The sequence below is a fragment of the Macadamia integrifolia genome, chromosome 12, assembly GCF_013358625.1.
Source record: "Macadamia integrifolia cultivar HAES 741 chromosome 12, SCU_Mint_v3, whole genome shotgun sequence".
In the NCBI taxonomy this organism is placed as follows: Eukaryota; Viridiplantae; Streptophyta; class Magnoliopsida; order Proteales; family Proteaceae; genus Macadamia; species Macadamia integrifolia.
In genome coordinates, this window is record NC_056568.1 from 31493748 (window position 1) to 31505882 (window position 12135).

Genomic DNA, 12135 nt, shown 5'->3' on the forward strand with positions numbered 1-12135 from the left:
GGGCTAGCATAGTCAAAGATTTGTTTGCAAAACCAGTTTAGTGGTGTTGACTAAAGATGGAGTAAGCAGAAAGAATCCAATATTATTGGTAAGTGATTTATATGGAAATATTGGATTCTATTAGCACACCTTAATGGTATGAAATATTTATTACTATGTGTGGATCTAAGGTATTGTTTCCTTAATGGGGACGAAACCCTAATTTTATTGCAGGTTTGGTCTCTACCCTCACCCCTATATATAGTTATCACTGATCCATTAAGTGATGCTAACGACCAAAAGCAAAAGGGAAAGAGGGTAGACCAGACCAACATTGATCGTATTGTACGAGGAGCATACAAGAAGACATTGAGGAGTTCTTATTCTTCAACCATAGATTCAGATATGCCTAAAATGTGTTTTTTGTAGTGTTTGTTGTGCATGCTTATCGATCTTCATGAATCGTTCCGTATTTATTTTCTATCAAATCCTCCTTCGGAACCCCTGCCAATTTCATCACTGATCTGCTGAAAAGGTCGGTATCTTTTGAATTGGAGTGGCTGGAGATCACTCTCTGTTTTTTTTCCTTTTTTTTGGTCAGATAAACAAAAAGTAGTTATATTTTGATCCAGTAAGTACATCCGTTTAGACACCGTTGGGTTTGAGACAATGTATCCTTAGCAATAGTTAGAAAATGAGAAACCAGCATGGAATTGTGACAACCTTGCAATCTATATTTACCTTGTTATATACAGTCAAAAAATTCTCCGCCACACTTAAGAGACCAAAAAGTGTTAACAAGTCCAGAAGTTAGGCGTTGTAGGATCGCTGAATTAGTCCAAACCTCCATCAAGGACCATCCTTGCCGTATTGCATATTCTGCCGCACAAAGAAAAGCCCTCAAACAGCCTTTGAGGTCCTCTATCATTAAATAGTCAGTCATTAGTAAAAGCAACATCCCCTGTTGTACTATTCCCACAGCCCAACTAGTGGATGTTTTTGCTAAATTGGTGACTACTACACACACCATTACATCTTTCTCGTGCTAGTTATCGCTTGCCCAATTTGCAGATTGGGTGATCAGCTCTTTTTGTTGGTATGGATCGGCCACATCAGAGGTCATAAAGATATCGTTATAATACCAAGAAATCCATTTGAGAGTGGGGTCTAGGATTTTATGCGGGTTTAGCTTTTCATTTCTGAAGAGTATGTTGCTCCTATGTGACCAGATGTAGTAACAAATTATAATAAACACCGAAAAAAAATATATACGATCTTGAGATGAGGTAAATGTAGATTTAAAGAAATACATAAATTTTGAAAAGAGGAAGCTTTGATGCATGAGTCTGTAGTCCCAATGGACTAGTAACCCATATACGTTTGGTGAAGTCCCGGCAGGAAAAAAGGTGCCAAGCGAATTTCTGTCCAAAATTGCATAAAGTACATGTGTTGTCCATGGGCACCCTTTTCCCCATCTTGTCCTTGGTTGGGCCGCCATGGGAAATCCTCCCGAAGAAAGTCTTAAATTTTGGGTGGATATGGATTTTCCATAAGAAACACAACCAGTGTCAACAAGAAGAGAAACACCACCTTCTTCCTTTCCAGAGCAAGGAGATCTCTCTCTGTTAAATCTAATTCTCTCTACTAATCTCCATCAATCCCTTTTTCTTCTTCTCCTCCCTTACCAATGGCCGAGACGCATCAACGACGTGACACAGCACCAGTTATAAGCGAGGAAGAAACAAAATCTTTCCCTCCATCTCGTTTCCTCTTTTAAGAGTTGGAAAATTCTCTCTTAAAAAGTCCTCTATAGAAATCCTTCAAATCTCTCTTCTCCCACTGTACTCTCTGTTTTTATCTTTTTTTTTTCTCAAGCTTCATCAGGGCCCTACAGAACGGTGATTCCAAAGACAAAGCAGATGATGGTTTGATCGTGAGCTTCAGTGAGATGATGATCGACTTCAGAACCCCCATTATTTCCTGTTGACATCAAATTAATGTGCAAATTAGGGAAGAATAGACGCTGGTGGTATGCGTTAAAACAATATCATAAATTTCAATAAAACAAAGAACCACAATTTAGGGATTACTGGAGAAAACCTACAGAACCTAAACCCTAGTTCAGATGGAAGATAGAATCAGGTCGAGTGGACTATGCAATGGCCTGAACCTTGCTGTTGTGTTGGAAGGAGGGACAATCATTAAATGGATTATAAGCAGAGAAATACTAAAACTGAACTAAAAATAGTTTAATCTGGAAGCTTACTATTAATCTACTGAATCATGTAGCAGAGAAGTACACAGTAGGTACTTAAACATGTGGCTTTTCACACTCCGGGGAATCAGGCAATCAGCATTGTATGTCTATCGAAAGAGACAAATATAAACAAACCAAGCCAAGAACTCAAAAATGGGATTTAAATGATTACCTTTGAATTAATAAATTACACAACAAATTACATCATCAGAATTGCACCTGGGAAACCTCAATGCAATGCCTTATCATATCACTATTCAACTATTGTAAGCATTCTTCATATTAACTAATTCATTCATGTGTGAGATGAGCAACATAAATCTATTAATCAGTCAAATCATCGTCAAGAAAATCAAGATCGTCATCATCATCATCATCAGTAGCAGCAAGCATAGTTGCAGGGTTGACCCCCACAGGTTCAACTACTACATCCACCAATGTCCCCATCTCCAAATTACTTTCCACGGGATTTGCATCTTCAATCTCGTTCACCTCAGTTTCATCTGCCTCCATTTTCACCTCATTATAAAAAATCTCCTGTGACCAAAAGATCTAGGGCTTTTAAGTCAATCTTGCCACAAGTAAAAGCAGAACCCAAAATTAAAGCTCAACAGAGAATCACTTTGAAAAGAAAAAAAAAAGTGCGCAAAAAGAACCTCGTCTTCCTGCAGAGTTTGTGTGTCTGTCTCCACAATCCAGTCATCTAGCAGGCTTTCTAGCAGGACATTGTCAAGGGAGATTGCATCATCAGGTTTTCTTCTCAATTGGCGCTCCCTAAGTCGCAAGTTGTAATGGACGTAAATAAGGTCATTCAATCTTTTCTGAGCCAGGCGGTTGCGCCTCTTGCTATGGATCTGATCATAAATACTCCAATTATGCTCACACCCAAAAGAAGAGCATGTTTGGCTTAATATGCGAATGGCTATTCGTTGTAGTTCCAAGCAATTTATCCCATGTTGTTGCCACCAAGCAGCTAGGAAGGAAAATTATCAACAATAAAAATTTATTATTATCACTAGAAGATGTAAAATGCCAAAACGAAAAAAGAATGAAGCTACAAGGATGCCCACACAGAAACATGCACATCAATATATATATTCATGTATTTGCTTATTAAAGTCCCATTAGTAAAACAAGCAAGAAATCCACACACAATCAAAAGATTAGATGTATGAAAGGAATTAAAGAACTACTTTTTTGGCATTCTAATGTATTCACCTGGGTCAAGCTCTGCTCTTGTACTTACGGCCAACTCAGTTCCAAAATCAGCTTTTGCGGAAACAAAATCAGAAATCTGAAACAGCATCCTAATATTAACTAATAGACAAGTAAAAAGAAAAGATGAGTAACTCGCCAGTAACTTATATAGATGAGAAAATTATTAATACCTGCATGGATGCACAAACCCTCCTTCCATTGTCAGGCTCTAGTCGAACAATACATTCATTTAGTCCACGAATTACCTCAGGATGCTACAGTCAATTAGGAAAGTAACAAAATAAAAATAGTTTTCAAAGAGGAGAAAAAGATAAATGTAATATTTGGAAGCAACGACACATCAGTATTCCTCGTACCGCTAAAAAATCAGGACGGTAACGATAAGATGGATTGAGGAAGTAGGCTGCCACATATAGAGGATGATGAAACAACGAGTCCCAATGGTCATCTATGACAGCTGAGAATGGTCCATATTTTCGTACATCATCACCATGGATAGCTTTCACTGCTAGCTTAGCTCTATACATATCATTATAGATGGAAGGCATCGAAAGACCTTCATCACTATCCACCTTTTGAAGAACTTGCACAATTGGCTCCACAGATTTTCTGACATACTGCATCTTCTTCCAAAATGTAGAACTTAATACAATTTTCTCCACTTCTTTTCCCTCATCTAATTTGGAAAACTGAGATGAAAGCCATTTATTTGATTGGAACATCCTCTTAAGACCTATCCTATTGTCCAACAAGCTCCGTAAAGTAATAAAACTGGTAGCAAACCTTGTAACCGCTGAATTGAGGAGATCCCGGCCTCCTGTAAATTCTTTTTTCATAAGATTTAATAACCAAGTTCGGTTGTAAATGAACTTCGTAATTTTTTTGCCTTTGTCCATGCACTCTCCAACCCACTTTATCTTCTCAAAATCTTCAAGCATCCGATCAATATAATAGGCAGCACACGGTGTCCAGAATAAATTCCTCCTCTTCTCCTCCAGCATCTTCCCAGCAGCCTTGTAACTGGCAGTGTGCTCAGTGATTACCTAAATAGAAGATAATGGAACACAGTTAAGAAGGCTTCTTATTTGAGTAAAGTTGAAAACAACCAAAAATGAATGAAGAGTGGAGTACCTGCACCACATTTTCCTCACCAATCTCATCCACCACTTTGTCCAACAACTTGAAAAGGTTGGAAGCATCTTCCACTGTATCTGTTGCATCAATGGATGAAACAAAGTACACACCACGCGGACATGAAACCAAAAAATTGATCAACGTCCTTCCCTGTGCATCTTTCCAACTATCTGCCATAATAGTACAACCAGTAATTGACCATGATGCTTTAAATTCCACTAAATATTCTTTAATTGTTGTAATCTCATCCTGTAGAAATCGACCAGAAATCAACCGGCTAGAAGGGCCTTTCAGCGCTTCACCATGTTGACCAACCAACTCCAGCATCTTATGGAAATACGGGGAACTTGCAGCATTCAAAGGAATTGCTGCATGATAAAAGAACTTGCATATTGCAGATATCACTTCCTTACGAGTCTTTTTATCAGGCACCGTCTTTGCCTTCACCTGTTTATAGGTCTGACTTTTTGGTGATTTTAACATGACAGAATCCAATCTTGATCTCTTTAACTGTGGTTCGGAACCACCAATACCATCACCAGGGGACCTCCCCATGAGTCTTTTCCTAGTGTCTTTGCCCAAACTTTCATCATCAGTTACCTGCTTCTCCTTACCATCTTGCAGAAGATACATCTCCTGCTCTTCCTCTTCATCCTCATTATCTGAATGCATGTAGAAAGCAGCAATCTCATTAGCTTCAGGTTGGCGCTGTCTCCTGCCAGTTCGGTGCCATTTCATGTTCTCCTTCATTTTAAGATATACTTCCTCTGGAGCCTTTTTACAATATGCAACTTCCCCTGGGATCCTGGCAAGATGTTGTTTGAAACGGTTTATACCTCCACTAACTATTTTTTCACAATAATTGCATTTTACCTTCTTTTTCCTCCCATCTTGGGCAACACCGTGTTCCCAACCCGGGTCAACATATCCTAACGACCGAAGGGGAGCCAAACAAATTACCAAATTCTTATCACCCATTGCTCGTTTACCTTTGCTTTTATAACCAACAGATTCTTCCTCTTCATCATCATTAGAGTGAAAATCCAAGAATGCCTGTTCTTCATCTTGAGATTGCCTTTTCTTGATACACCGACATCCCTGCAAATTTTCCTTCATTTTCACGCATACTTCCTCTGGAACCTTCCTGCAATATGCAACTTCCCCAGAAATTCTGGCTAAATGTTGTTTTAATCTGTATATTCCACCACTGACTACTTTCTCACAATAATTGCATTTGACTTTCTTCTTTCTCTCATCTTGGGCAATGCCATGCTCCCATCCAGGGTCAACGAATCCTGTGGAGCGCAGTGGGGCCATCTCTTCAACCATCCAGCAAGTTGCACACTACCAGCTTTTACACTTCTCTGGTTTAACTGCATATAATGAGAATACAGTCAGTTAGAGGTACGACGAAATGAAAGGACATACAGAACAAAACTGATTTCAAGCATTCCATGCCTTCATATTATTCTTTGGCGCCAAAAGCAACAGCATAACAGATTATTTTTCCCTGCATCAACAAAGTTGCAGAGAAGGGAAATTGAAAGAGATTGTGCTCCTTTGACTATAATTGTCAAGTTGAATGGAAATCCACTGGCAGTTCATATAAATGTTAAGTTATCAAAAAAATAAAGAAGACGAAAAAATCAAACATGTCCCATATCAAGATAAACCGATGTAAGTTGTATCGGATTTTTCCTCCTTTTTCCCTTCTCCTTTTAAAGCAGTTTCTGTTTCAGCAGCAAGTCTCACTAAAGAAACTAATTTCCACATAACCTTTTCCCATAAATTTTTAATCAAAAACATGCGATAGAAAAGTGGGGAGGGACTGAGGGACAAGCATAGAAACCCAACTTCCACCAGTACCAAGATAGATGTTGCTTTGTGACGGAATAAAAACCACCAAGTAAACCTACCTCAACCATCATATCTATAGACACTGATTGAAAATGTGCAGTTCTCGAGCACTAGGAACTGATACATAGATCAAATGGAATAAGGAAACGAATAGCAGTAACATTGCACCATAAATAGACTAAAAGACTGAGTAATTACGCAACAACATGTTGACAGAATAAGCGATAGCATAGATAAGGAGGATACTGGATGGAACTGTAAACATTAGAAGGGGGGAGGGAACCAAATTCTGAGCCTAGGAGTAGACTCAGTAGGGCATGAAAAGAAAGGGAGCTTTCAGTCAAATGTCAGGACATCCGGAACAGAGACGAATCATGGCAGAAGAAAAAAGGAGTGCTCGGTTCATGTTGAAGTCTGTAAGAGGAAGGAAGGCTAAAATTGAAAAAAGTTGAGTAGGCAAGAAAAAATTGAGACTTGCAATTCCAAAGAATATATGAAATTATGGAACAAGACTCGTAAAGTCAACCCTAAATGGTCGGGGTATGGTTTTGATGATTTGGAAAATATCCAAATCTCCAATTCTATCCTCTGCACTAGCTAAGGTTACAGTTTTCTTAATAAGAAAAATACGATTCAAAATATAAACACTGGTAAGCAAACGGAGCTCCAAGAAAACCACCAGAAGAAACAAAAGATAAATAAAAGCATTTGAGATGGTTCCAATACATCATCTGATGCAGATTAATCACTAAAATAGGCTTGTTTTATTGGAAATAAGCCTAGGGTAGGGTTCCATACATGTAGGGCCTTTGATCCCATGTGTTTTGAGTGTAATAGACCACTTTTATGGGTCTAAAAGAGGGGCTCTAAGGAAGCATACGGGATTACTAGTTAGTTTTCATTTTAATTAGTTTCATTTTTAAGTTGGGTTTGACTTGAGTTATATTTGTTTCCTTAGGAGTCAAGTTATTAACTGAGTCAAGTCATTAGTAGTTAGTTTCCTTTTCCAACTAGTTTCTAATATCAGTTTTTATTAACTATTGTATTAGGAGAATATTTGGTTTCCTTTTTGAGGAACCTTCTATTTTGTAATTCCCTCCCCCACCAACAGTATAAATAAATAAAAGGAGGCTCCTAAAACTTAGATGATTTTGATAAACAAATTAATGGCTATGGCTATTGTCTTCTCCATGGAGATTCGTCTTGTGTCTGATCAAGGCTGATGGAATTGGTATTTGATCCAATTGACTTTTTGCGGCGTGAAGTCCAAGAGGTTCATTCAAGCTATTTCTCTCATCTCTTTTAACGTATTCAAGTTTATTTACAAAGTGCTACTGCTGTCGAGCACCCCAGGTATTTTTCTGATTCAAATTCTGCCCAGAATTACCATCTGTTGAGAAATCGATCTCTGTTCCCTAAAGTTCTTACAGCCCTCAGTTGTGGCTGGATTTTGGATCGATCCTTCCTTACCATCAAGGGAACACTCGACCTAAAAGAGGGGCTGTTTTGATCAGTCGTTTGAGAGATAATTAAAATCTCTAGTTTTTGGACTGTAGTGAGAAGATCAAAACCGATAGGGATATTGTTGCTTTTCTGCCTCTGAATGTTAACCAGGTTATACCCTGTTAAGAACCTATTTCTGCACCTGAATTAGCTATGGTTTGCTGGTTCATAATCTGAAGTCTTAGAGGGACAGCTTGGGATTGAATTCTGATTTCTGAGAATTAATTCTTCTCTATTTTCTGATTTGTTGATTGCTGCCTATATGTGGATCATTATTGGTTGTTCTTTGTTTAAAAGTTCCTGAAGTTGAGATTTGGTTAGACTCCCTATCCTAGTCTACATTAAGTGGTATCAAAGTATTGCAGAGAATGACTCCATTGCTGACTTGAAGAACTCCATGTCTTCCATAATGGAGATAGTGATACAATTGCAGTAAGAAATGGTGCAAACGAATGAAGTATTCGCTAGAATGCAGTGACGTGTTGGTGTCCTAAAATCGTTAAAAGCACCTGTAACACCTCTAGGTGAAGTGAAGATACCTCCATTCAAACCAAAAAAACTTAAAGTAAAGGTTCACATTGACGAGATAGTTCTTGAAGCTTCAAAGATAGAAGGTCAAGAGATAGAAGATTCCACTGAAGAATTCTACTTTGAAGAGAGCATAGTTGACAAGATTGAGGCCGTGGAAGATGAGATAGTGGGTGTAATCACTCCACAAGTCTTTGAGATTCATGATGAAAAGGAAGGGCTTGTTCCTCCAATCCTTGATGAAAAGGTTACCAACGTTGATGACTCTACGCATACAACATTCACAGTTGGTATCGATTCAAAAGTCGAGCATATAGAGTTTGTTATGCCATTATGGTTTTTCGAAGAGAAAGCTCCATGCCTTGAAGACTACATTCCACAAGTTTACAAGAAACCAGAATTTTGTTTGGGAATGGTAAAAGCTACTATTGACATGTTGTTTCTGATGCAGTTTGGCGATGGATCTAGCATATCTTTTATTTACTTTCCTTTTTTAGAGTTAGAATTAGTATAGTAGATTTTTCTTTGAGTGAGAATTTTATTTCTATTTTAATTAGATGCAATATTTGTTTCAAATAGGAAAGTAGGACTGTTTTCAGTCTTTAAATAAGATTATTGAACTCAACTGAGAGGGAAAAAAATTGAATGAATTTGAAGAGATATGTTTTGGTTTGAATCGATGACTGCCATTGGTGGTTTTCTTCTCTGAAATTCTTCTTTTCTTCCTCTCTATTTCTTCTGGTTTTTTCCTTATCTTCTTCTTCTTCTTCTTTCCTCCTTATTTTCCTCTTGCTGGCTGAACCCCTGTTCTGGGCAGTGGATTACAGCCCTCATGATGCACATCGATTTCTTTTCTGTATGATTTGTTAGGGCTGAAGTTTTGATCGAATGTTTCCCCTACTTGGGCGACCTTAATCCTAGAATCTCATCCCCAAAGGATCCTTCTATCAAGAGATTCGAACCTGGTTCAGATCTGGTTCTACGCCTTGTGCTGGACTGAGTTGCAGGTACAGTTGTTCCTCGAGGTTTGCTGGTGCTAGAGTGGAAGCAGATTTGCTGCTGCGATTTCTTGTGAAGATTTCAGTTGGAGCTTGTGGCTGAGAATCGATAACCAACAAGTTTGGGTTATCGCCGGTTTTGTTCTCTATCGAGACCTAAGGTTGAAGATGAACAACCACTTATTTGCAACTAAAACACTTGCTGAAATTTAACATGATGTCAGATCTTTTGTTATTTTCACAAAGCCCACTTCTTTTTAAAGTTTTGTTTCTAATTATCTCTAATCTGAACTTAAATACCGGAATACCCCCCCTTTTTTACTTTTCTATTTCAGTTTGATCCTAGAACCTATTTTCATCTCTTTTAAGTGCTTGAATATTCCTGAATTCGCAAAATTGCCCAACCTTTAAATTGAGGTATTTTATCATTCTTGTGGGCCCTAAACGATCCGATTTCAGTCCTTGAAACCCGGATCCGGATCAAGTGGTATCAGAGCAAAATTTTTTGCACTTCCCTAACCATGACAGATAACGTTACCAATGCTGAGTTGAACAAATTGTACCGCGAGTTAGCCGAGAATCAACAAAATACTGATGCTAGGCTTGAGAGGACTAAAGCCAAGTTTGACAAATTTATGGAAGAGATGTTGTCTTTATGAAGAGGTCTGACAAACAAGCTGAAGAAGGATCCTCTACATTACCTCCTTAGCTCAACACTTTACGAATCGAAGATACACCTCAGAGGCAGCAACTTGATCCAATTGTTCCACAGGATGTTACCCGGCAATTTTCTGACAGAGATTATGGCATCAAAGTTGAGGTTCCCGAGTTCAGTGGTCAAAAGGGACCTGAGGAATTTCTTGACTGGCTTACCAAAGTGGAGAGAATTTTTGCGTATAAGTCTCTTCCAGACGTGAAGAAGTGTGAACTCATTATCACCAAGTTTATTGGGTATGCATGTTCATGGTGGGATGATGTACTATATGCAAGGTTTGTCAGAAGACTTGGACCCGTTACCAATTGAGAGGTCATGAAGCAGATCCTGACTGAAAAATTTGTTCCTCTTAATTATGAAAAGGTAATATTCCATAAATTACTTAACTTGCAACAAAGGAACAAAGATGTGGATTCCTACACTCTCGAATTCCACAAACTATCATCAAGGTGTCGACTTCAGGAGACAGACCAGCAACGGGTGATGCGATATATCAATGGGTTAAGTACTGAGATTCGACTTGAGTTGGCTAACACTGATTTCAGGTCTGTTGATGTGGCAGCAACTCATGCCACGACAGCTGAAGAGAAGTCCATTTATTGGAAGGGTATGCTCAAGACTTCTTCAGTTCATAGACCTCCACCACGTATGGAGGAAAAGAAGCCTGAAGCTCGCAGAGTTGAAGAGAAAAGGTTAGAGTTCAACAAGGATAGTGTTGGGGTGAAGAATATCATATGCCATAGTTGTGGCGAGAAGGGTCACTATTCCAACAAGTGTCCCAACGGGACTCGTTCTGTGAACGTAGCAAAGAAGCAGCCAACAAAGAAGAATGAAGATGAATCTCATTTATATCCTTATCCCCTCGAGGACGATGATATTATCGATGATGAAGATGAGGATGTAGAAGCTCATTCAGCTAGCCTTTCATCCTTTTCGAATAGACTAGTTGATAAGGCTCCTCTCTTCAGACAAAAGGGTACTCTCCTGCATTGCTCCGACCCTATTGATGTTCATGCAATTGTTGATACTGGGGCAGCAGCAAATTTTATATCTGCTGAATTTGTTCGAGCACACAACCTTCCACAGAAGTAACTTTTCAAGAAGATTCACGTGCGAAGTTTTGGACCCACAGCTCGAGAAGAGGTCACTGCAGTTGTTCGAGTACATCTACAGTTTGGGCCACTATAGTACCATGTCATTTGTTTGGTCACCCCATTGGCACACTGCGACATTCTTCTAGGGAGACCTTAGCAGCGACATGCAAGCATTCTCTACGATGGCGCACGGAACAGCATTATTAGACATGCCACGTCGTCGACTGACTCCAGCTCCAGTGACACGTCAGCCTACTCTCCCTCCTCTTGGTGTTATATTCCCATCTTTTGCTTTGAGATACGTGCCACCTCATCAACGAGCAACTTACAAGGGTATCTTGGGAGCATGGCCTAACTTGATGGAGTCGAGTTCTTTCAAGACCAGGAGAGCTGATGCAATTTGGCGATGGATCTAGCATATCTTTTATTTACTTTCCTTTTTTAGAGTTAGAATTAGTATGGTAGATTTTTCTTTGAGTGAGAATTTTATTTCTATTTTAGTTAGATGCAATATTTGTTTCAAATAGGAAAGTAGGATTGTTTTCAATCTTTAAATAGGATTATTGAACTCAATTGAGAGGGAAAAAAAATTGAATGAATTTGAAGAGATATGTTTTGGTTTGAATCGATGACTGCCATTGGTGGTTTTCTTCTCTGAAATTCTTCTTTTCTTCCTCTATTTCTTCTGGTTTTTTCCTTGTCTTCTTCTTCTTCTTCTTTCCTCCTTATTTTCCTCTTGCTGGCTGAACCCCTGTTCTGGGTGGTGGATTACAGCCCTCATGATGCACATCGATTTCTTTTCTGTATGATCTGTTAGGGCTGAAGTTTTGATCGAATGTTTCCCCTACTTGG

General features: G+C 38.9%; 1 protein-coding gene across 4 annotated transcripts in view; it reads right to left on the reverse strand.

The window, feature by feature from the left end:
- Positions 1-1221: 1221 nt before the first annotated feature.
- Positions 1222-12135, reverse strand: part of LOC122057736 — a 16817-nt gene continuing 5903 nt past the window's right edge. Inside the window, exons 3-9 of one of the 4 annotated variants that reach the window (XR_006133604.1) lie at positions 4586-5961; positions 3811-4497; positions 3625-3708; positions 3455-3530; positions 2893-3209; positions 2409-2788; positions 1222-1959 (exon numbers count right to left, since the gene is read on the reverse strand). Coding sequence is in view for 3 of the 4 variants with exons in the window: in XM_042619965.1 (XP_042475899.1) it covers positions 2561-2788; positions 2893-3209; positions 3455-3530; positions 3625-3708; positions 3811-4497; positions 4586-5917 (2724 nt within the window). In the remaining variant the exon portion in view is untranslated. Of the gene's footprint in view, positions 1960-2383; positions 2789-2892; positions 3210-3454; positions 3531-3624; positions 3709-3810; positions 4498-4585; positions 5962-6046; positions 6099-12135 lie in introns of those variants that run through there. The other 3 variants (XM_042619965.1, XM_042619964.1, XM_042619966.1) reach the window with 3 other exon arrangements.